Raw genomic sequence first — 26,814 nt, 5'->3', positions numbered from 1 at the left:
CCGCCATGGAACTTGCGCACTTGCGTTTAAAGGGAATGTTGGATGACGTTCTGATTGGCTTATTTGACGTTACGCCAAAACCACACCTATGAATAATGAACCTACTTCAGACCAACCCCTTATTGATTTGTGCCTGGCGCAAGAGTTTTTTCTCCCGCCGGGAAAATAGCAACAGCACCCAAGATCCGCCCACAAAGTCACTTGCGCTTCGCAATTGCGTTTCAGATTGTTAAAATAGGGCCCGTTATCACGCTGTAGCTAATGTGGCTAAAGATACTATTGTCTTAAGACATATTCACTGAAATCAGATCTTTTTTTACCAAAAGCTCTCACTGTCTGTTGGGAAGGTAGTGAGGAGCTGTGGCTCATTTGCATTTAAAGGTAAACACATGAAAACAGTGCTCCCGCCCAAATAACAAATGATCTATTTTGAGCTGCAACTTCACAGACACATTTTAGGCACATCTGAGACTTTTATTACATCTTAGACATAATATGTGTCCTTTAACTCATATAACATAAGGTCGTAGAGCATAAAACAGTAGTTGTGTTGTGAATGTATTTTTTATTACAACATCTGTACCTGTATTGCTAAGTGGTTAAGCATTGCATCTACAGTGCAAAAGATCACGGGTTCAATTCCAGTCAACACACATACTGATCAAAATGTATACTTTGTAATGCATTGTCTGTAAGTTGTAAGTTTGCTTCTGAATGAATAAATGAACAACTGCATAATTTGCAGTTCTTATTGCGATAAGAAGATTCATTCTATTCTAATTACTTATAATAACCCAAACACTCTTTGCATAAAATAATATTGCTTTAAAATGTTTCAATGGTGGGATTCATCTCAGAGTTGGTTGGTTTGGTTCAAGGCTTCTGAACATTTTTATGAAATGGCCATATGTGGAGAAATAATTCTTCATTTTATATCATTCGTATTTGTCCTTGTCTAGCCCACTGAGATTTATATGCCATATCTCCATCATCCACCTATTATAATTTGTATCTACTGTAGCAGAACCGTACATTACACCTCTCTTACTGAACTCAAAAAACATTAACAGTCCATTATATTCTCCAACAGTAAAAGCAGAATCATGTTCCTCTTTCCCATTTGTGTCTAACATGATTTAAAATATTTAATTTACTCTTTTTATTCCTTTGCACATTTCCTTCTCTTTTTTATCTCACCATGGACCAAGACACAAAGAGAATGATGAATCAAGAATGAATATTAATTGTAGCAGAAAAATTAAAAGGCACATAAAGAGAACAGTGATTGAATGAGGTGAAAGACTGTCTTGACTTTAATCAGAGTCTTTAAACCTTTAAACCTCATTTAAGGATTTTGTCATATCATAATATCTTATGTTATCATAATATATGTTTGTTGCGTCATGTGAACCATGTGCATCACGGGTTTTGTTAAAATAAGTGCCTGCTGCACACGCGTCAAAACCGTTTATGATAAAAGAGATGCTCACGTTCACAATATACACGCAAGACACTCCCTTAACAGTAAACTCCGATTACGCATGAGATTATTGCAAACGCAAGCATCTCTATTATCATAAACCCTTTAGACGCGTCTGCAGCTGCAGGCACTTATTTTGACAAGACACGTGATGCACACAGGATCTCTCGACGCGCAGAACACATATTTTAAAATTACGAACCACACACCTGATGGGCTACATACATGTTGTGATGAACTTCGCATTGAGCGCTCTCGAAAAAAGAAGTCACCGGCTGCCACTGATCATCATCAAAGAAGAGATCATCATTACCTCTCTCTTAAAAAACATAAAACGCACTCTCTCACTAATCTCAAAGTATTACAGTACCCTTGTTTGCCCCCCAAGCACAAACGCCAAACTCCGCCTATGTTTAAAGTTGTTTATTAAAGCGACCGTTTTCCTTTCTTTCCTTTCGATTCCTTTCTTTAAACTTTAGTTACGTGTGTAATGTTGCTGTTAGAGCAAAAATAATACCTGCAAAAAAAGTTTAATGCCAAGCGATATACAGTATTTTCTTTAACAGAATTCGGTTTTCCAGGACTACAGAAAACAGCCGGATTAGACTGCAGCCCTATACTTCCCAGATATATGTCGTCAATATGAGAGATTGTGACTAACCTCTGCCCATAGGAGTATGCCAGTTACCAGCTAATGCCTGGCTCACGCTACAGGATTTTTTAAAGTCTGGCAGATTATAAAATATGGTTGCAGCACACACATAAGGAGAAGAATCTTGTCAGATATTCTTCTCTTAAATCTTAAACATGATCACACTACAGGATTTGAAAATCATAGTGCATCACACACTACAGGATATTATTAAGATTATCTTGCTAGAACGAGCACTTCAAGTCAGCTCAGGAAGAGGTAATAATCAAGGACTTTGCTTCCGTTGATTTGAATGATATTACGCAGCAGCCGAAAATAGCCCCCTTAGTATCTTTCAATAGCAGGGGACTGTTTTCAGGCGCTACGTAATATCACTACGCCTGCTGCAGCCATGTTACGGCAGCAAAGTCCTTGATTATTACACCAGATTGAGAGTATAGTTCCTAGACATATCTGCCTAGAAAATCACAACTTTTAATTTTCTGTCAGTCTTCGTACACGATGTAACTACAGAAGAGTCAAGTTTTAAATAGGAAAAAATATCGAAACTCTTTGAATATTTTTGAGCGTGATGCTAATGGTCTAATCAGATTTAATGGATTGTGCTATAAAGCTATGCCAAAAGTGTTAGCGCCAGACCCGGAGATCGGCTGAATGGATTCCAAAACGGTAAATATCTAATATTTAACTCTAGCGGAGCTGGAAAATGAGCATATGTGACCAGTCACGGAAAGTAGGGACACAAGTCGGAACTGGGCCATTTTGAGTTATTCACAGATTCTGAAAGTGCAGTTTCTAAGCTTTCCAACGATGTGTAACACATGGAAATCTGATAACATATGAAGAAGTTGTGGCCATTTGAATATAGGAACTCAGAAATACTCAAACCGAGAAAATCAAGACGAAAGAGACTCTTCTTTCCAACTGAGGGAGACAATAGGGCTCATTTACATCTCATTAAGCTAAGCCATACCCTCTGTAAAGCCGTTTTGAGATACTGATGTTCTAGCATCATGTAGTATTTTATGACAGAAGTCCAAATGACAACATGCAAAAATAAACATTGACTTTTTACCTTTGTGTTGATCACAACTCGAATCCAGTCTGTTTCAGATTATCCAATGACCATTTTGTCCACAAATGCGTATAATCCGTGAAATATAGATGTGTAACTTAGTCTATATTGTTTACATCAGATTTCGCATGAATGTCTAGTAATACAACATAATATACAATCTGAGGACTATTTACATCGTAACATGTAAGGGTATATGATTACGCTCCGTTAAACACGTGAACCCGCCTTCAAAGTTAAGTTTTTATTTTATAGGTAGTATAACAGATCATCCAAACAGCGCCGTCGAAAACGTGACGTCCTTTAGAGATGTTACCAATCGCTCGCTCGTTCCTCCATCAGCCAATGACTTCATGGAAAATATTGATAGACAAAACATATAGCCAATTATATAATGAATTCAACAATCTCTATGTAAATTCTGTGTGTTTGGACTCATGCTGCGCTGCAGGAACTGACAAAGAGATGACGACAAAGTACCGCGGGAGCGACTCGAAATTAAACTACTCCGATAGATTTCTTGAGGAGCTCTCGCGGTACTTTGACGTCATCCGACTGCGGCGCCGCATAAAGTCAGTGACGCGGCTGACGTACGATGCAGCTGACTGTTATTTGTTCCGCCCCAGCCTCTTTTATTTTTCTTTTGTTTTGTGCGCCCGAGCTTTACAGTCTGGGGAGACGCTCTACGCTTGAAAAAACAACAACTTAGCAAACATATCTGAGGAACAGGGCAGCCTAGTGATGGCCAAACGAGGCTTCCTGAACCAATGAGGCTTTCCAGCCCATTGGTTCGCCAAAAGGTTCATTTACCCGAAGCCTCATGAAACACTGTGCTCTCCAGTGACACCTGCTGTGCAAAGCAATGTATCGCACACGCACACAAATCTATTCATTTTGAGCAACCAAATTGTCATTGTGTGGGCTTTTGAATAAAGTATATTAAAGAAAGTATTTTACTCTGCTTGTGTTAACCTATGTACACACTCAAAAAAACGATTTCTGGCAATATTTACTTTTAAGTATTTGGATCATTTAGATTTTATTTAAATACTCGTTTTTTAAAATATATGTAATCCGATTTATTAGAATATATATAAATCTGTTCAATGTAAAATCTATTAGATTTAATCAGTTAAAATATATGAATGTGAATTAAATAAAGCTAGACGTGAAACAAACCGGATAAATTCTATGAGATTGATTTACATACAAGTGTCAGGAAACTGACTTTAGTAGAAGCGGAAATGACGCCTTCCAGTCAGGAGGTGGCGCCAAAATCAAAAACAAACGCTACAGCACATGGACTTCGCCATTTTGCATTGGACTGGATCGTCATCTCACTAGTCTACGATCGCCAAATTGTAGGTGAGTAAAGTTAACAGGTTTGATGTGATTATCTTAAATATAATTGTCTGTTGTTTTATTACATGTGTGACGCGTTGCATGTTTCAGAGTAAAATACACCTCAATAAACAGTCAGACATCAACAGACGGTCTGTTGGAATGTACGTTAAGTTACCATGTCAGTGACTGTTGCTTTTATTGGTTATTTTTTTGTGGTTAAATGTTTGAAACCTAAGAAATAAATAAAGTCATAGGCTACTGTAGGCTAATCAGAATAAAATTATCATATAATCTCTGTGACTTTATTAACAAAAGGATGTTACAATTATACTATGTTGTTGAGTGCATTGTGTGTCTAACTAAAACTTTTTTTACAGATACTGCATAATTTCATCGTCTATATGGTGGGACAACCTGCTAGTCAGGGTAAGTTATGCTACTAATATATTGATTTCTGTGATGCAAAGCTGGATTTACATCATTCCAGTGTCACATGATTATTTAGAAATCATTTTAATATGATGATTTATTGTCAATATTGGAAACAGGTTTTTTTCCAAATAAATGCAGGCATGATAAGCATAAGAGACATTTCACCGGTAGTGTACACACATGCTGGGACACAATATTTCTGAAACAGAAAAATACATACTCTTCGTCTCACAAAATCTTTATCTGTCTCTATAAAAACTATTATCTACATAAAATATTGTTAAAGAAAATCATTAAATAATGTGTTTTTTTTGTCTTGTTCTAGTTGAAGACATCTGTACCTACCTCACAGAAGGCATGGAGAGACACATTAAAGAATATGTGGTAAGTGTATGTCAACCTACTCTATTTTTATATCTATCTATTTATATATATGTATGTATGTGTACGTGTATGTATGTGTGTGTATATAAATATCCTATGGATAACTAGATGTTTAAACAAGGTGATTATCTGTTTTCAGGTCTTGATGGTTTTGTGACTAATGTTCTATTATTTTACACGTTTGAATCAGTCTACATATTTTAAATATCAGAGTCTGTAAAACAATTTGCCTGCACATATTTGAACATTTCACTGTGTGTCTGCTATTGGGACTGATTTTTTTGTTGTTCTTCTCCAGAATTGTGAAATTGGTGAGTTGGGGATTGAACAGACAGTGGAAGTTTGGCAAAACCTACTTGGTGTCACACATAGGTGTGAAATTGTTTTTTGGACTTTAACACTTAAACTGAACTACCTGAAGAACCTCAAGTGCACCTTTGACCTTTCAAAAAATCCTAATGGAACTGGACTTGATACAACCAAGCAATCACTGAAAGATGCTTCAGTGAATACCTGACAGACACGCTGATACATCCCCCTCAAAGTGGGTGCATTTTGTACATTTATAAGTGAACTTTTTAACATTAAAGGAATATTGCACTTTCATTAAACAAAAATCCTGATAATTTACTGTCTGTCATCCAAGATGTTTGTCTTTTTTTGTTCAGTCGAGAAGAAATTAAATTTTTTGAGAAAAACATTTCAGGATTTTTTTTAATTTAATAGACCTTATTGGACCTCAACAGTTTAGTTTCAATGCAGTTTAAAATTGCAGTTTCAAAGCAGCTTTAAAGGGCTCTAAACGATCCCAACCGAGGCATAAGGGTTTTATCTATGCAGAAGATTATCATTTTTGGCAAGAAAACTTTTAAAACACAACTTCTTGTCTTGCATTATCCATGTGACACACAGTGCGACATTGCGTACTATGTAATAACGTTGAATAGTGAAACGCACATTTGTGGAACATTTTAAATAATAAATGGACCCAAAGACATTAATTAGTATCATTCCATCCACATACAACACCATCTGAATGCTTCTCTTTCTCCTCACTTGTAAACACTGGAGCGGTAGTTTCAATTATGTCATGCTAGTCACACAGCTAGTGCAAAACGTTGTGATTTAAAAGTCCTTTTTTATTTTTATTTTTGAAAATGACAATCGTTTAGCTGGATAAGACCCTTATCTTGGGTGCCTTATTTGGGATAATTTGGAGCCCTTTTGAATCTGCATTGAAACTGTAAACTTGAGGTCGAATAAAGTCCTAAATCGAGAAAAATCCTGGAATGCTCAACCCAAACCTCATTTCTTCTTGACTGAACAAAGTAAAACATAAACATATGGGGTTAGAAAATTATCGGGATTTTTGTTTTATTAAATTGGATATTCCTTTAACAATTTTGAAAGTTGAAAAGTTTTTGAAAAATGTAATTGATGTATATCTAACATGTAATTAAAGATGCATGAAAATTGTTAATGGCACACAGCCACTCAAAACACTAAGCCATGTGCCATTTTTTACATTCTAAACTATTATTACATCATGTCACAGATTTCTGAAAATGTTAAAGTAATGTTGTTGTCCCTGATTTATGTCTACCTCGAGTTTTACAGGGTTTTTTGTATTTCTGCAGCCTGTTAAAATGTTTGCTCTTATTTGTGGCATGAGGTTGATTGTGGCTGAAATGTCTGAAACACACTTATTTATTTATTTTTGCACACAATACGAGGTGTATAAGCCATGGCTGTCATGCTAGTTGTTAGCTTTTTGCTGCCTTATGAGTAATGCCTTGAAGTATTAAATAAATTGATAAAATGTAAAACCAAGTGGTCTGGCTATTCTTTTTTTGTGTTTTTTTTTTTGTTATAGCATATTGTGTTTTAGGAGGGTGAATGGGGGAGGAATATATACTAATGTATAAATGGTTTATTAGTAAGATACCTAAATGTAATGGATTTTAAGTGAATTGGGTTTATTAATAAAGAATACATAATCCATTTTTTAATGCATTTAAAACACATTGGATTAAGTAAAACTATTAAATAAATTTTACTGGTTTCATTTACATATATCTAAAAAATATCTATCATATAAAGTTTATTTGTTTTTTTTAGATTAAAAGTATGTAATCCAAATGGATGGAAATGTTACATGTAATCAAAATACATAAATCTTATGAATTAGGCCTAAATATTTTTTTGAGTGCACACAACTCACACATACACAACTTTGTGTTCAACTATACAATAGTTCTTGAGTTAGTGAATGCACAAAATAAAGAAATGAAGAGTTTCGTTGCAAAACGAGATAAATCCATTTTTTAACATTTTTGTCAAAACATGTTTATTATTACGTTATCATGTTATTATTTTGTTTTATGGTGCTACTTAGCTGTATTTTTTAAGTTATGAAGGTTTAAATCAAAACAAACCAACTGCAGTTGCATTGAAATTAATTGGAATGCACAACCAAAAAACAAGATTTCTGAACAATTAAAAATTGGTGGTTATCTCGTTTTGCAACGAAACTCTTCAAATTATCGTGAGTGCAGTGCTTATTGAACTGGGGCTGCAATAGTGCAATGCTTATGGGACTGGAAGTGTGGAACAGCAAACTGCAACACGGAAAATGGTTTACTGGTTTTTATTTAGAAACAAAAGTTTTTTAACAGTATTTGGATTGAGGCGGTTTCTGTTTTTAGAAAACACCCCACCACAGGGCACCGACGACGCCGGACAACACAAGAAGATCAGCGCCAGCTTATATAAATTGGGATATTGGACCTTCTGTTTGTTCCAATATCCCAATGGATCCTCAGTCCTTCTAGGTTATCCCTAATACAGTCTAGTCTTATAATAATAATAACAACAGCAATAATATATATAATAATAACACTACTACTAATATAGGCTATCTAATATAATTACGTATTATAGGTATTAGAACTAGACATATGCTAATTTACTCTAATGATCTACTGAACTAGGCTATGTATAATTTACTCTAATGATCTACTGAACTAAGTGTACTATAATATATAATACAGGCTACGATATATAATGATAACTATACTAGAAACTCACTACAACCTCGCCACTACTCGCTACAACCAACACAAACGTACTGCAAAACCCACAAGAGGCGCGAGTTTCGAACCGTAAGCGAAACTCAGAATGAAGCAATGACGTATTCAACAGAAAACGAGGCCTCGTTTGTCATCGTCACGTGATTTTCACGGAAACGATACAAGCCTCGAATCGGGGCTTCATCTGGAACGCCCCTTTTTGCTCGACACAAGCTCCGGAGCCTCGCTTCAGATGTCCCATCACTAGGGCAGCCCCTTCACTACAGTCACGTGACTTCGCGCTCGAGCCGGAAGAGAAGACAATGCTGACTAAAGTCGTAATTCTGCTATTTTTGGACCAAACTGTATTTTCGATGCTGCAACACGTTCAAACTGACCCACTGATGTCACATAGACTACTTAGATGATCTTTTTATTACCTTTCTGGACATGGAAACCATACATAGATTTTCAATGAAGGGGACAGAAGAAAGCTCTCGGACTAAATCTAACGTTAAAACATCTTAAACTGTGTTACGAAGATGAACGGAGGTCTTCCGAGTTTAGAACGACATAAGGGTGAGTCATTAATTACATTATTTTCATTTTTGGGCGAACTATCCTTATTTAGTAGTCACGCTGTTCCCTTTGGGGGCGGATGCGAAAACACAAGCTTATACAGTATGTAAATATACACAGACAATGACGCCCCCCGCTGCACGCTAGAATCTCTAGAAAAACAAGCCTATTTTAACCGCAAAATGTACGCTTTTAAATATACAAAAACTGCTATCTCAAACATGGAGAGGCTTCTTCGTGATCTCAACTAACAGATTCTCCAATAAAACGAAAATCACAAATTTTGAAAAAAAAAACTTTGTTTCTCATTTTCTCGGAACTTGTGCTGCCGACTTGTGTCCCTGGTTTCCGTGACGGGTCACATATTTTTAAATAAGTGGAGTGTCCCTTTAATGGCTTTCAAACTGAGAAGAACAAAAAACCTTTGTCAAAAAAGCCACATGTTTCAGTAAACGATATATCTAGAAAGTCTGTTCTTGTTTTAAAAGTAGCTTGTTTTTTTTAAACAATGTAAAATGTAATCAGATTTTCTATTTCCTTTTAGCAAAACAGTAACAGAAGAGAGAATTGAGCACAAACAGCAGGACCGACTGACTCACAGGCTTGCAACAAGGGTCATTTTGTGATGTTGACCAGGAAAAATAAACTTTTCTGAGCTTGATCTATACAGTATATTTATGGTTGTCTGAAGTATATGATGAGTACTGTGTGAGGGATAGGGTCATTTTTGGAGTCTGAGTATGAAATGTTGTTGTATGGACTTATTAAATGAGAAAACATAGCTTACAAACAAAACATTTTCTGCATTTGTGATCTGTGAACACAAAACTACGCACTAAGAGAAACTTATTAGTCCACTGTGTACAACTCCCCGTTCCTTCTTCTTTAGTTAAATGGCTCATTGTTTTTTGTGTTTATTGTTCATGTCAACACTAAGAGAGCTGTTTCTCCTTAATAAAGTCGGCCATGCTTTGGGTTTGATTGTCACAAATGGATGCAGCCTAAACCCCTGGTGATGTAGGGATTCCCAAAGGAGCTTATTTGTTTTTGTACCCTATTTCTGAGTCAACTTTGCCGGGAGGAATGTCACTTGTCAGAGAAAACCTCTATTGATCTCTCTCCCGGGGCATCTGCATATCCATAACTCCAGCATAAATGTCACCCTGCTGAGAAACGGCAACACGCTGACTTCAGCTATTCTGAATGCCACCGGGTGCAAATGTGTAAATATATGTGTAAATGTACGAACAGAAGCACGTACAGACAATCGTAATGATTATAGAAGTATAGACTAAAAAAAAATATTTTAAACACAATGTTGGGTGAAAAACTGACGTACCTAACCCATTGGGTTGTTATTTAACCTATATGCTGGGTTTCAAACCAAAATGCTGGGTGTAGATTTAACCCAAGTCCAAATCTAAATATTTTCTGAGTTACCGTATTTTTCGGTCTATAAGCCACGTTTTTTTTTCATAACTTGGCTGGTGCTGTGTCTTATAGTCAGGTGCACCTTGTAAGTCAGTATGAATTAATTTTGACATTTTTGAGGCAAGAGACAACATTACCGTCTACAGCCGTGAGAGTCCGCCATATGCTGCTTCTGTATTTATATAATTCAATGGATTCAGTAATGTGGAATGACAAGTGTGCGAACTTTACACTAGTTGGCTTGTTCGGTTAATTTAGCCTTCCAGGTAAGTTCTGTTTGCTATGGTTTATCATTTAAATAACTGATAATATTACTTAACATACAGACATCTATTCAGCCTTCTGTTCTGTCTGCTATTTTTTTGTTGAATAACTTGCCTTTCCAGATTAAATGTCTGTTCTTCTGCCTGGATTTTGTGAAATAATTTTCGAAATAACGTATATAACGTATAGTCCACTGTGACTTATATATGTTATTTGTCTTAATGACACATTTTTGAATAATGCTGCTTATACTGCGGTGCAGCTTATAGTCCGGAAAGTATGGTAGTTTAACCCAACGACTAGGTTTGTTCCTTTCTGACCCAACACTGGGTTGAAAATAACCCAGATGTTTTCGGACACTGTTTATGGGTCAGTAATGAATAAGGGCCCTTGAGATCCAAAAATATTTTAATAATTTAGGTTAAAATTCATGGCAGAATTTGTATGCAAGCCATCTTGGCCACCAATCTCCATCTTGGTGATTTGTGCATCTTAATGGTAAAATAAAGGATAAATAAATAAATAAAACACCACATTTCTGTTTTAAAAAAAGGCACTGACCTTGAAACACAGTCATGAAGGACCACAACATCATTCCATGTTTTATGTTTTCTTTTCCCTTAAAGGGATACTCCACTTTTTTTTAAATATGCTCCCCTATAGTTAAACAGAAGGCGCAATGATATTACGCAGTTCCTGAAAACAGTCCCCTTGGTAACTTTCAGTAGGGACTATTTTCAGGCACTGCGTAATATTATTGTGCCTCCTGCAGCCATGTTATGGCAAAGTCCTTGATTATTACACCAGAATGAAAGTATAGTTCCTAGCCATATCTGCCTAGAAAATCGCAACTTTTAATTTTCTGTCTGTATTAGTACATGATGTAACTACAGAAGAGTCAAGTTTTAAATAGAAAAAATATCGAAAAACTTTGGTTATTTTTGAGCGTGATGCTAATGGTCTAATCAGATTCAATGGATTATGCTAAGCTATGCTAAAAGTGGTACCAACAGACCCGGAGATCAGCCGAATGGACTCCAAAAAGGTAAAAATCAAATGTTTACCTCTAGGGGAGCTGGAAAATGAGCATATTTTCAAAAAAGTAGAGTGTCCCTTTAAATGGTACTGTGCATGGTGAAATTTCTAGCTGAAGCTTTATTTTACAAACATCATTAACTCTATCCCCAGGAAGCCATGCGGCATATATTTGCATAAAGCACAAGGAAAATAACCTGAGAGATTCATACATAAGCTCTTGAATCATATACAGCATGCACACTGAGGCAGACAAAATATCTGGGGCTGTGTGCTGTCACAGGCATTTTGTGAAAAATCATTTCTTCAGTGGTTTGTCTGGAATAATGTTAGCAACCACCTGGACTGCTATGGGAGATGTGCCATCATGATGACTAATGCCATCACTAGTGTTTCATGATATTACATTTTAAAATAATGTAATGTAAAAAAGAATCGTGTTTGCGTGTGCACATAACCTCATTCACCTTTGCTCAATACTGTATGAAGGATAAATGGTTGCACATGGTAGTCTGGGAATTCGAGCTGAGATTTCCTCATAAGAATGCAAGTGAAAAACGCAGTACCCTTTCTAGACAAAGCCAACATTCACTTTCTAACCTGCCCCCACACAAAACACACTGAAACTTAGAGTATACACACACAGACTTGATGGTGGTCACACACATTCCCTAAACACGCAACACGGAGAGAGAGACACGGAGGAAGACGGCCGGCTGAAAATGAGCAAAATCAAGAGAGCATGAGAAAATGCAAACTACTCTCATGTCTTTTCTAGCATCACTTTACGCTGATTACATTATGCTAGGCATGTCAGACGGTGTCACTGCTACCATAGCAATCCAGCAATGATAAGAAATAGATAAGATGAAAAAGAAATAGAGATAAAAAGCAGATGAAAAACAGGGTAGCCATTGCATCGTGATTGCAGTAAAGATTGGAGGACTTTAAATGTAAAGTATGGAAGAAAAATAATAAAAACAACACCAAAAATAGTATGTCTAATAGCATTTCTGGGTGCTATTATTTTAAAGGTGCTGTAGAATGGAAAACTGGAATTACCTAGGCATGGATGAATAAGAAGAGTTCTGTATATGGAAATGATGACTTCTTATGTAAATCTCTGCATACAAAATACAGCTGGAAAACAGGCCAATATCCAACATAACACCGACTGTGACGTTACAGTCAAGATGTACGCCCCTAACATTAAATTACAAATTAAATTACAAACAATGTTGTTACAATGCTAAAAAAAGTTGTGGCTGCTGAGTAAGCGCTATCTGCTAGTTAATGCTATATGCTAGCATTTAGGCTACTATGACATTAAAGTTACATTTTGCAGGTCCAAACTAAAAAAACACAAACTTACTACTCAGAAACGCCCATTTGCAATCTCCCAATAATTGATTATTCATCAAAATCTGTATCTTCGTCTGATACAGACTCAATCTGCAATGCAGTGCAATGCGCGACGCAAGTGTCTTTTGCTAATTTCAACCCGGGGCAATTATTATTTTCACGTTTAGCCCCACGTTGTTTAAATAGCAAATACATTTGCGACCAATTTTGCGCCCATGGGTGTTATGGTCTGAAAACGAGGTGTGTTCAAGGGCATTGTTGGCGCCTTGCTTTTTTAAGGCAACTAAATATGTTTTTTGTTATTTAAAGAGTGCGTTAGTAATATGCACCTATAAACGGGACAACGCGGGTTTGCTTATCACACACATGAATGCGCAGCAGCACAAAAACGCTTTTAAATATGAAGGATTAAAGGATTGAAATGTAAAAGATTATTATTGAGTCTTTTGGACATAAATGAGGACCGATTATGAGACGTTAGAAGGCATAAAGAGCTGCTTCACCTGTAGCCTGGTAAGTAATTAAATGCTTTGCTTTAAACAAATGCATCTATTTTTAAATGTTTTTAAATGCTGCCTTACGGATTTATTGAATATGATGACTCTGTACCCGTGGATATGATAAGAACCTTTTTAAAAATCCCATGGCGCTGTCCGAGTGTTGAAACGCTTTGGCTTTCCGCACGTTTGTAAATTCTTTATCTCTTGTTGGTATTTTTAGAGTAAACCTTTAAACCTTTTCTTGCATATTTGCAAATAATTTTATGAGATTACAATGATTATGTAGAATATCAATACATTTACAGCAATTAAAAGCCTGCTATTTGTACTTCTATGACTGAAAGAAAAAGGCTTTTAAAGGTTTTAATCCAAAAAATACAAATTTCAATAAAAATGAAAACAACACATTTTTTTAACATTAATCTTAAACTGGGGGTCTTCTTCCTCCACTTAGTTTTTCAGTTTACAAAGTCCGTCATCTAAATAGGGATTAGACATAACGCCAGCGCAACTGGTTTTTAAAGGGGATGGGAGATAAGACTCTCACTGGTTCATTGCACGTTACACCCAAAACACACCCATTACTCATTGAGAATCTGAACAACCCTTTTCGACCTTGCGCTCGGCGCACAAACCATCCGCTTAGATCGTTAAAATAGGGCCCAAAGTCTGTTCACACACACACAGAGCTACTGAAGGAGCTGCTCTGAGAAACAGCCAATCAGAGCAGAGTTAAACATTATTATTCATGACCCTTTCAAATAAAGTAACACTAGACCATTTCATTCTAAAGGCAAATCCTAGAGTTGTAAATAACATGTTAAAACATCTCTAGATCATTTTTGCACTTAATAAAGCCACATACCTTTTATGTAGGTATCAGAGAACAACATATTGTATTAATGCATTCTTTGGCACCTTTAAGTAAGAACAAACAGACATAGACACACAATAATGGCTCAAATGAAATAAACTTTACTTATTTAATTTAATACTTACTTAGGGTTTTAAAAAGGGTATTTAATGTAAAGTTATTTGTGGAAAAAACATTTTCTTCTCTTGTATTTTTTTAGGACAGTCTTTGAGGGTAGAAGAGGAAAGGAAATGGAAATGCAGGTGAAGTGCAAACTTGATTCCCCATAACAATGGCCTGACAATTCAGACTTATCTTTATTTAAAACTTGGTTTACAAGACTGGCAATTCACTGATTATTATCGATTTTAGAAACAACATATTTAATTTGCCATGTAGAAAGCACAAGCACAATGCTTTCTACTTTTGTCGTGTGCTCCTCTAATTCAAAAGCAGTGTATGAGTACCCACGGCAAATCTTACCCCACTTTCCTCTATATCTTATATCTTGGTAAGCTAGAATGAGCAGAATAATTCATGCATACATGAAAAATACTGTATAATGACTAAAGGAAATATCATTGTGAATTACAATGTGTGGCTGATATTAATGAGGCAATGCATATTGGTTTTTAATCTATGGCCTTGTTAGACTGTGACTGTTTCATTGCTAAAAAAATAATTGGTCTTTATAAGATTATTTATATTAGGCAGAAGAAAAAAAACACAGAAATACAAGAAGGCGTGTTACTGTGAAGAGTTACATGTTTAATTCAAACTGGTGTTGTACTTGCCAAATAATTCAAAAGAAATTCAGTAGATTAAATACTCTTTTCGTTTAAATCTCTTCAGAAAAGCTTTGTGTTTGTTACACACAGATTTACTGGAACTCTGGCGGTGTAGCTTGAACATTTTGGATTGTGTATTTAATGATAATGTTTAAAAGATGATGTCAGCATTAATGTGCATGAGTCTTCTCTTGAAAATGTGCAGTGGTATGATGTCATAAGCTTTTCTATGTATTGAATTATCTGTCTTTTCTTTTCTCTTTCATTGATGGTCTTGCTGGATTATAAGTCTGCACTTTCAACAGCTTCGACAAACAATAAACTGAGTAAATTCCACCAAAGATGCCTCTTTAACTCAATACACATGCTTCTTATTGAGAAAACAAAGAAACTAAATAAGATAAATTCCTGTTAATTTCTCACATCTGTCCCATTCTAAACTTTACTTTTTACCCCACAACTATGTCCACCCTCACCATAACAAAAACCTTGTTCGGTTGCCACTGATATGCCCCGTGGTTAGTGCACCGACATATAGCACCAATGTGCCTACAGCGATCTAAGTTCGATTTCCATCTCTGAGGTTTTTTGCTGATCCCGCTCCCATATTTCCACCTAACACTTTACTGCTTTACTGTCTACTCTCCACTACATTTTAAAAATAAAGACACAAAAAGCACCCCGGGGGAGTTGTAGCCTAGTTGTTAGAGAGTCGAGCTTGTAACGCTTGAGTTGGCGTTTAGAGTCTCGCGGCCGGCGGGTTGCGACTGTGGTGCCCTTGAGCAAGGCACCTTACCCTAATTGCTCCCCGGTCGCTAGGATAGCTGCCCATTGCTCCGTGTGTGTGTGTGTGTTCATGACTTGAAGTGCGTGTGTTCACTACTCCGGGATGGGTTAAATGCAGAGGTCACATTCTGAGTATGCATTGCATACTTGACAAGCTTGACACTTCCCCCCTCCCATGACCTTTGTGCTGCTAACCCAATGCTTGACCAGTTGAGCAAATGAAACACCAAACAAAGTGCTGGGTTGGTTTAACCAAGGGTTGGGTCACTACTGGACAAAACACACTGCTTAAAATGATTCAACTGCTGGGTTGTTTCAACTCATGGTTGAGTAACAACAACTCAGCAGTTGGGTCATTTTAACCCAGCAGTGCGTTCTGTCTAATACTGACTCAACCCAGCAACAAGCATAAGTTAATCTATAACACAGCAGTTTTGTTTGTCCCTTTTTTACTTGACCATGGGTTGAAAATAACCCAAGATTTTTTAGAGTGTAAACCTTGAACCCGATTAATAGCCTGGGAAAACCCAGACAACTTCTGGCAAATTAAGATTTGCTCTGCAAGTAAGTCTGGCAAAGAGCCCATTTAAGCCCATTTCTAATCTGCCGTAATTGCAGCACCAAACCACGTTGGGGTGGCTTTACACGATAACGCCAGTGCAGCGACGGTGAAGCAGATTTTGTACATTACAAAGATGGATGCCGCCATGGAACATCACTCGTTCGAATTAGCTATCGCGTCTGTTTTAAGCAATTTAAACTTTTTCTTTGCGTTAAAACCCGAGCAAAGAACAGCATATCGAAACATACGAGACATACAATCGTAGTTTCATTCTTACCTTAAAATGTAACGGTTGCTTTTCTGTACTACTAATAATAATAATTCTCTATGACGTATGCGGTCGACAAATACGACTTCCAGAAGACGAACCCGAAATCCTGGCCAGGACGCGTCCGGGAACAATGGCACGTATGATCACTCTAGGTTATACTAAAAAAAATGCTGGGGTTCATTCTTAAAGGGACAAACTCAGTTGTTGGGTTAAATTAACCCAGAAATGTATGTTTCAATTTACCCAAATAGGTTAAAATAACCCAGCATTTCAGCTTGAAACAACCCAACATATGGTAAATAACAATGCAACAGGTTGGGTTTGTCCCTTTTTGACCCAATACTAGGCTGAAAATAACCAACATTAAGTTGTGTAAGTTGACTTAATTGCAGAATTTAATTTGTTTAAAAAACCTTAATGGTCGAGAAATATCAAGAAACTGCTTCCCTGCAGGCAGTGTACTAAAAATGATTCCTCAAAAATAGTTGTCTGAATGAATGAAAAAATGCTTCTATCACCAGAATAAGGGCATTTTAATGTCCATTCAGCAGTTCTTAAATTGGCTCTTGGCAATAGAATGGTTGATGGCCGCCAGCTTACTGCAGTAGCATGGGACAGGCGCTTTAGTTTTTTACCACTCCTGCAATAACACAGTTTCTTTTTCTATCTAACTTTCAACCTTAGTAGATCAATACATGTTTCTCCTCTTAAATATCCAGTGTTTTGTCTCAGGCTGCTGCTTTAGCAGCCAGCCAGTCATCTTATTTTTGTCGATCCCGCCAACTTTTCGCTTTCACAAAGGTACTTTTCTCAATCTACTTCATGTCTTGCCCACCATCTGTTCCAGTGGTCTGCTGGCTTTCAGACTGCGGTGCTCTCTAAAGGGTCATGGACCACTAGAGTTGGGTTAATAGTTGACATGTGTTTGAGAAGGAAGTGTGCTTGTTTGCAGTCTTACATTCTTCACAATGGCCTTGTACTTTGCTCAGGGCATTACAATATGGAGAAGCATCTCCCTGTAAGGAGATGGATGGTGTATAACAGAGATGCTCTGTGTAGTCTTTTGTTTTCTTACTGATCATGTCTGCATCTTCTGCTAGTTCTTATTAGTTTCTCAAACATAAAGAAACTTTTTTTCATTCTGAAAGCCATGAAGCAAAAGTAAAAAAAGAACGAGAAGGAAAAATATTGTGATTAATGAAAAATAAAAGTAAAAAGCCCACAAAAAGATTTTATGGACAATCTTACAAATGAGTGACGTGTTGTTCAAATGAGCGGATAAAACCTGGTCACACTTTTCTCTTTTTGTGGGTGCCTTGTGCCTCCACCCACAAAATACTGCCCTTGGAGGCTGCCCATGTTGCCCATGCCTAAATCCACCAAATACTGTCTGTATCTAACAATTCTTTCTTGTAACCAACCAAATTCTCTATTTCAAAATATGTGGCTCTGTTACAGCTTTCTCTAAGCCAAGTGCTGTAGCTCATAGCCCATTGATATTTTCGTTTATGTCACGTTGCAACAAGTCGTGAGGCAACAATAAAAGCATCGTAAAAAAGCATCTCTGATAAAGTGTGTACAAACACAACAGAAAACAAGAAACTGTAAAACGTAATTGTTGGCTTATATCCTTGTCCCTCATGTACCAGTATCAGAATGAGCGGAGCTAAATTTCTTAATGCCTCATGTAATCACCTCATCCTTCTGTCTGTTCCTCCCTCTTATTACAAGGCTCTTTTAAGTACTGCCAGCAGTGATGGCTATACAAAGCAATGTCATAAAACACCAGCACTAAACCAATGACAAGATGCTTTGCTTTCATAGAGAAACATGGGATAAAGAAGACAGATGGTAAACATTGCAAACTACAGAACAGTGATGAAAGAAATGAAAGGAAAGTGAAATCTCGATAAGAATGAAAGCTAGGAAATTAAAGAAAAAGTACGAGACAGAGTGACAGAAATCCGAGGAAAACTAAAATAGAAAAGAGTGGAAAAAAGAACGTTTTATATTGACATGCAGGAGCTCACAATTAATCTGACATTGTAACCACAGAAGGTTTACATCAACCCTTTCTTCAAATAAAAGACTTTTGTTTCTGCAAGCAGCACTTTGATGTTTTTTTCAAGTTTCATGTTCTTGCTCACTTTCTTGCTTCAATTATCATGACCCTAAAACAATCATTTTCCATGAACATTTGACAGGAACATGCTGAATTGAAATGAACAATAAATAAATAAATAATTAACCCTTCCTTTGATATTTTCTCTCTTCATCTTCTAACAGGTATGGTCTCTAGAAATTCTTAAATTTAGCTACTTGTTGAAATCTAATACTAGTTACCAAGAGGACGAATATATGAAGAGTTTCGTTGCAAAACGAGATAAATCCATTTTTAACATTTTTGTCAAAACATGACACATTATTATGTTATCATGTTATTATTTTGTTTTATGGTGCTATTTAGCTGTATTTTTTAACTTATAAAGGTTTAAATCAAAACAAACCAACTGCAGTTGCATTGATATTACTTGGAATGCACAACCAAAAAACAAGATTTTGCAACAAAACTCTTTATATTCTCCCACATATTGGCAAAAATATGAACGTTTATAAAGAATGTATAAAATGTACAATTTTATGATTATATAAAACTATACTTTTGGGAAAATATATTGAATTTTACCATTTTCAATGTTCAATGTTATGTAACATAAACGTTTTCATCCAATGCTACGTGAATATAAATGCTTTAAAAAAAAAAAAATATTTCGAAATATACAAAAATGGCCAAAAAATATCTTGGTGAAAAAAACCTTTTTAAACATTTTTCAAAATATTTTTTTGGCCATTTTTTGTATATTTTCAAAATTGTTCAAAATTGTTCAAAATATATATTATTTAATTTTATTATTTAAAGATTTTGGATCTTACGATGCAAAGCATATTTTTCTTAAACTTTTTAGCTTTTTTCAGGTGTTTACCATTTCCATTCTAAACATTTACACGAATAAAGTTCAAAGATACCTTATGCTTTCAAGTCCCTTTGAGATTAGTCATCATAAACTTGAACAATTTTGAGCCTTGGAGAAACTGAAAAATAAACTATGAAATCATGGCTCTCCCATTTTAGTCCCATGTGTGTGTTTAGGTCATGTTAAACATAGTGAGCAGTGTTTATACCCCCTTAACAACGCACTGACCAGCTGTTTGTTAACATCAGGCTCACACCCCAAGGCTCACATTCCTTTCTCCAGACATTCAGTTCTTGTTTCATTATGGCCTGTGATTACTAAAAGCATTTCCGTAAAACTTAAATACTTGGTTGTCTAAAACACCAAAAGCAGTCATTACACACACAGCATACAGATGTATGAAATCATCAAAGCATGTCCTCCGAATACCTCCACAATTTTAAGTCATGGTGTTCACAGCTCACCTCAAAATACAAAAACTAAAGCCTAATTTATACTTCTGGTTCGAGTGTACGGTGTAGCCTACGCATAGACGCAAGGTTTCCCGCAGCACTTTGCAGTTCAGGCGGCCCGCCTAAGCTGGAAAACCCTATCGCCTTAACTAGATCAGAAGTACAAATATAAGTAAATATAAATATAAAAAGCCTTCAGTTCCCAGATCTTATGTAATCTTATGCCATTGAGATGAATGGAAATGCTATCCAGTCACGTTCGCCAGGTTTTCTAAATCTCCTTGTTCTCTTGAGCTCACCTGATTTTGTTCCCGATCACTAGACATGACGTTATGGTGCCTGTCTGAAATTAGTTTACTTTAGAGGCACCTTCATACAAAACCCTCCCTGTGAGGTCATTGACTAAATAGCTGACAAGCAGCTGCCATGAGTTTCAGTCCCAACAACTAGCATGTGTTAGGAACAAGATGATAACCATAGAAATATACATACATTCCATTCATTATAACTCCTTAAGAGACAAAAGCATTGCTGTAATTTTCAGCATAATCTGCACATATATCATTTGCCCAAAAACACCTTTAGTTACAAGCACAGCAGACCCACCATTACAAACTAGTTCTCTTTCAGGAAAGACCATTTAGCTACAGCAGAGCAGCTGGACCACAATGACCCTCACAATGTTCTTTTCCACTACATCTATTTTTCTCCACCACCTCCCTCATTTTCTTTTTCTCTAGGTAACATCTATTTTTATCAGGGCTTACGGCACACTGAATAAACCGGCACAGAAATGCAGGTAGGAGCAACTTAAAACTCTGTGAGCTCATTCTTTGATCAGTGGGGATCTGGCATAATGGGATTTAGGTAACTGCATTACTTGGTCTCTGCTATACTACTTACTGTTTACTGTAGCTGTGTTAGAAAATACCCAGTATTTTAAATTCATTCCTCTTCGCAGTTCTGTGAGAATATGTTTGCGTGTGTGTTTATTAATGTCTCACACTGGGCTGCTTTTATCTTTTATTCTCCTTTAGTGTATACGGGTGAATTTATTCATCCGTCAGATATCTCAGACCGAGAACAAAACCAGCAGTGAAAGAGAAAAAAAATCGAATTTAGTCAGCTGTTTTTTAGTTTCTTTTTTGCACACACAAACATGATCCGTGCCAGTTTTCTATAATTCCTGAACAGCTAAAAGTTTCTTGCTGACTAGCAAAAGTATACATATTATATAATATTACATGCATTCATGCGTTCTTGACCTCTGACACCCACTACATACTATAAGCACACACACACACACACACACACACACACACACACACACACACACACACACACATAAATGCATACACTTATGTGAACCAGTCCCTGTGCTTTGCTACTAATCAGCCACTAAATTTGCTCAGCACAAACTGTATTTATAATAGTGGAAAAATCAGTGGGTTTTAATTGGAGGCGACACCCCTTTAGAAGATGCCTGTGTTAGTGGTATACAGTACTGTACACATCAAGCTCTTTAGGGACGAAGGTTCTGTCAGCTCCAAAGCCCCCACTGGGTCAGAAACAACAAAGAGACAAACCACAGCCATGAAGTACATGAAAAGTGGAAATTACGCAGGATTACAACTACGTTTATGTGGAAGATGACTAAAAAAGCTTTATTAAGCCCGGATTATATTCTGTTTTTATGTGTTTGCGAACAAATGTGCACAGTTGAACGCACAGCCTTGCAAAGTATAGTTCATTTGATACAGATGTGTATGCAAATCCATGCGCATTGTGACAAAATGCAATGCATCTCCTAGGCTAAATTCTACATTCTCCAGTAGGTGCAAACGCGACCTACGCAAACAACGTACGTTTCAAAGATCTGGCAGTGTGAATACAGTAATCATTCACACTTCTGGTGACAAAAATTGCGTCACACACACAGTACGCGAACCCTCGCAAACTGAAAAAATGCACTATACTTCGACCTTTACACATGCCAGGCCAGTAGATGGCGATGTACTTTGTAAAGAAACACGACACTCCTGCACACATACACATTCTTTCAAAGAACAATAAATATTATAAATTAAGACGGCAAAAGCATCAAGCTGTTTTGTTTAGATGGACAATGAGGTAGGTTTATTAGTAGGGATGCTCCGATCAATGGCGATCTCCACTAATAATACGTTGCAGATCACTATTCTGAATCGGACAGCCGATCTTATTACAGCTATTTCACATACTACGGCTTTTGATCAGTAAGTCCTTATCAATCTAAAATCACTGTTAGTTTGAGTCGTTTATAAAATGCATTTGAAAAAACAACACTCGTTAAACATAATTATTAAACATATTCTTTATTATCATGAAAACACCTGAAAAGGTTTGAAGAACAGAAATATAAATATATCCTTCAGCCATTTCATGGAGCTGCGTGTCATCACAGCTGCGTGTGTATTGTTCTTCGTCTACAGCGCATTTTGAGTTTCTGCACGAGAGCGCCCCCTGGCTTTTGGATGTAGTGGCATTTCACCGTAATTCATTGAGAAACATAGCAAGCATTATCGGTTGATCGATCGGAGCATCCCTATTTATTAGTACTATAAAGCAGCAAGATTTTGTAAACTTTGATGGAGAAGTGTTAATAAACTCTTACACACGCAGTCCTGAAGGCCACCACTGATGTTTTGAGTAAACTCGCATATGCTACTAGACTGAATTAACACATCCACATGACATCATCGTTATCACAGATTTGCATTTACGTAGTTTAAACAGAGAAAAAAGGTATCGTTCTAAAAACGTTGCACTTTAAAATCCATCTTCAAAAGTTTTCATTTTCAGGACCTCAATTTAAGGGTGTGCGATATGGCGATATTTGATCGTGAACTATAAAAATTTCTCCACAATCCACTTTTTCGGAAACATTGTTGTATCGTGATTCATGTCTACATCAAGTACGCGACAAGGAGCGCGCTACATTCTGCGTTCGGCTCGCGCACAGCGTCTGTGGAGCTTTAAAGTATACTGACCACGGCTACGCGAGGATGGCCTTGTTCCGACACATACGCAATACAAATGATTTCTTATTCAATTTATTATTCTACCAGGTCAGGGCATCACTGATTTGCAACATTTACAGTACATTAAAAAATTTAGGATAAGTGAAGAAAAGTAGCCGATCCACCATTGCAAACAAAGTTTAGAACAAACATCAAGAAAACAAAGAATAGGAATCAAACATTATGGTGACGAAAATGCTGCATTTTTAAATACTGATAAACTATAATAGCAGAGAGGGACAAAAAGCAATAGCATAGCAACACGCTTCCACAACTTGTTTTCATTCAGAACACGTGAACTAGCTGAAACAGACAAGGAGATCAGTGAGTACATAACGGCTACTGTAACTGCAACACGCATTTAGAAAAGCGACGCGTTAGAGAGCACTATTCGTTTGAATGCAAAATCCAATTTCACCACTAGATGGGGGTAAATCCTACTTATTGTCCCTTTAAGGCTACATAATGGTAAAATAGTCTTTAAAAAACAACATGAAAAAGAGCTTTAAAAAAAAAGCGTGAAAATCGCGATTTTGCCTTAACCAACCATGATGTGATATTTTCCCATATCGGCCACCTACCTCAATTTACCAATTGTCTTGTAAACGAACAGCCAAACTGCATAAAACCCTGTGACGCCCAGTATGAGTTGCATTTACATTAGCCTCAGTGTTTTCTTATCATAGCATTTTCTAAATTCAAATGCACACTACATTAAAAATAATGCTTTCAAACACTATCTTCAATATGTGATGCATGATTTACCTAAAGCAAATTTGTTTAAAGAAAAAAACATAATTATGTTTGAGAAATGGCAGATGTTTATACAGGAAGTTCATTCCTAGTCCATGTGTTGTTGATACAGAGGACCATTTTGCACCAAAACATAAATGTTGTCATGTTGACTTGTCTCAAAAGCTCCACTTCAAAGTGCATATAAATTATGGCTGGGCAATATTGACCAAAATTCACATCTTTTGCAGTATACTACTATAAATATCACAGTATTTTCTACAAAGTGGAAAACATGTTTACATGCAAGTTAAAGCCTCGAGTGAGATCATCACAATCAACTTTATTGAAACAGTGTGTGGTGAATATGATATTAAAAGACAGGGTTTTCTCCCTGTTTAAAACAGCTCAACATGTAAGCTGGTTGGAAAGCTTACGTATGACCGTATTGTACATTTCTGGCAGAGCTTCTGTTGCAAAAAAGGAGACTCCTATCAAACCATAGTACCGTTATAGATGGCATTGTCTCATCCCATATCGCGCTAGGGAAAAACTCAATATGTTGCCCAGCCCTAATATAAATAAACAAATAAACTGTATGTTGCATCTGCTGGATCCCCTCTTTTTCACCTCACATGCCAGATTGTTAATTGTGTACTATACATTGTGTATGAACACATTTGTCTCTAAGCAAACAAACCCAACATATGGTCCCATCAGCAGCTGCATCTCAGCAATGAGATCAATGTACACCCATCTTTCTTTTGACAAGCACCTCCTAACAGTTTGTTATCTGGTTGGTTTTAACAGCTGCCTGTTTATAGCTCTCCTGAATTTCCAATCTAAAGACCACCAACCTCTCACCACACACAGAGTTCATTAACCACACAAACAAACCGTGTGATGTAAATGTTTGTGACAGATGCATTTTTATATCCTGCTGGGCTGGCTCATAACATCAAAAAATACTTCAAGACCTGCTTCCAACGAAATTTAAGCCTTCGACAAAATCCATGAGGTGACAACAATAAAGCATAGTTTCTCATTTTCAGTGTAGTGTATGTGAATTAAACACTGGACTTTTTATCTGGATAGTGCATTAACGTGCTTAATGTCCCGTTTTTAATTTCTTTAACGCATTTTCCACTAACCCATAAATGGTAACGGACTGCAATGTCCCTACAGTTCATTAAGTGCAAGTTGGTTGTGGGAAAATGTGTTATGCCGTTTCCATTAAGCACAAAATAAAGCATATTTAACTAAATAAAAGTCGTTTTTCTGTAACTTACCTCGGCATGACAGCACATTACAGCCAGGAGGAAAACCACAGCGGGTAAACAACGAAACATCTGTAGCGAGTGAAGCGGGTGAGGGGAAGTAGGAGAAGGGAGACAAAAATACATTAGAAACACCGAAAGCGTTAAAGGAAACACGACATAAGTTGTTGATAATGTGAAGATTATCCGTAGCGTTTTGGTTTCTCACCATTTTGCGAGGAAGAAAGCCGATTTTGTGTGTTGAAGAAAGGTATAACGAGAAAGGCGCTACGTCTCGGTCCGCGCGCTTGAATGTGAGGATGTGCAGGAAATTCGCGCAGCGTTCAGGAATCCGTTTCTTCCCCCTCCGTGACGTGGCCGCTGAAAATACGTGGAGTAGATCCAGATAAAGAGCACTCTCGTTCACATTTCACACACCCCTCAATTTACTTTGATGGTCCGGTTTGCACAGTTGACCCAAATCGTGCATTATGCGTATCATGCATTAAAAAATATTTAACTAAATTTGCATTACTGAAAAAGCTTGGCAGCAAAACGTGCTTTAAAGTTTAGGTATCTACGGTACTGTAGTTTGAAAAGTTGTAGAGAGAGAGAGAGAGAGAGAGAGAGAGAGAGAGAGAGAGAGAGAGAGAGAGAGAGAGAGAGAGAGAGAGAGAGAGAGAGAGAGCGCTGAGCAATTAATGTCTGTCAGAACTGAGCAATAATGTCTGTCTGTCATTGCAACATAATAGCTTTTAACATTTATGTATGTCTCCGTATAAATACACTGATGTAAGGTAAAGTGTGACGTGTAAATCAATAATGAGCAAACATGGGCAAAACTAAAAAAAATCTGATTATAAGGATATGAGATCCTGGGATAGCAGTACTTTTCTGTTCTTAAGATGGAGTGTTGCAAACTTGCACGTGATGATAGCACTCGTTTTTGTTCAGATCAGCACATTTTTCCATTAAAAGCTAAAATAGCTATTCTCCTGAAAAGTTTCAAGTTATATTTGTGATTTCGAGTTTAATGCACCATTATGTCCCCGTTATCTATTGTTGCTTGTCATTATTTTCTTTAGGGTCCATTACATAATGTTTGTGTTGGATTTGCATTGATTTCCCTATTAAAAAATGAAAGTTTGTGAACCACTGCATGCAGACATACATACTACCTCTTGAATCCAAGCTGTTACTTTAATATAACATTAGTCACCCATGGGAAATCACTGGAAACTGAGATAGGGCTGTAGATGGGCTATTGCATATGAAATGTACAGGAAAATATACAACATTTCACCCTATCATTTCCATGATGAATGTGGTAGATGAAAAAGCAAACATTTATTTATCCAACTAATGCAGACTTCAACTTCTGCTGTATTATGGCAGCAATCAGACACAAATCCGAAAGTTCTCTTAAAATGTAATTTATTACTAGTAATTATTGATTAACTGCTTTGCATACATT

General features: G+C 36.7%; 1 protein-coding gene across 1 annotated transcript in view; it reads right to left on the bottom strand.

Moving 5' to 3' along the window:
* Positions 1 to 25,769, bottom strand: part of fstl1b (follistatin-like 1b) — a 57,055-nt gene extending 31,286 nt beyond the window's left edge. The window contains exons 1-2 of the mRNA XM_073854825.1: positions 25,570 to 25,769; positions 25,374 to 25,433 (exon numbers count right to left, since the gene is read on the bottom strand). Of these exons, the coding sequence (XP_073710926.1) occupies positions 25,374 to 25,433; positions 25,570 to 25,572 (63 nt within the window). The 5' untranslated portion in view covers positions 25,573 to 25,769. The remainder of the gene's footprint in view (positions 1 to 25,373; positions 25,434 to 25,569) is intronic.
* Positions 25,770 to 26,814: the final 1,045 nt, after the last annotated feature.

The sequence above is a fragment of the Misgurnus anguillicaudatus genome, chromosome 17, assembly GCF_027580225.2.
Source record: "Misgurnus anguillicaudatus chromosome 17, ASM2758022v2, whole genome shotgun sequence".
In the NCBI taxonomy this organism is placed as follows: domain Eukaryota; kingdom Metazoa; phylum Chordata; class Actinopteri; order Cypriniformes; family Cobitidae; genus Misgurnus; species Misgurnus anguillicaudatus.
Note: the sequence above shows the minus strand (reverse complement) of the source record. Positions and strands in the feature narration are given on the sequence as shown.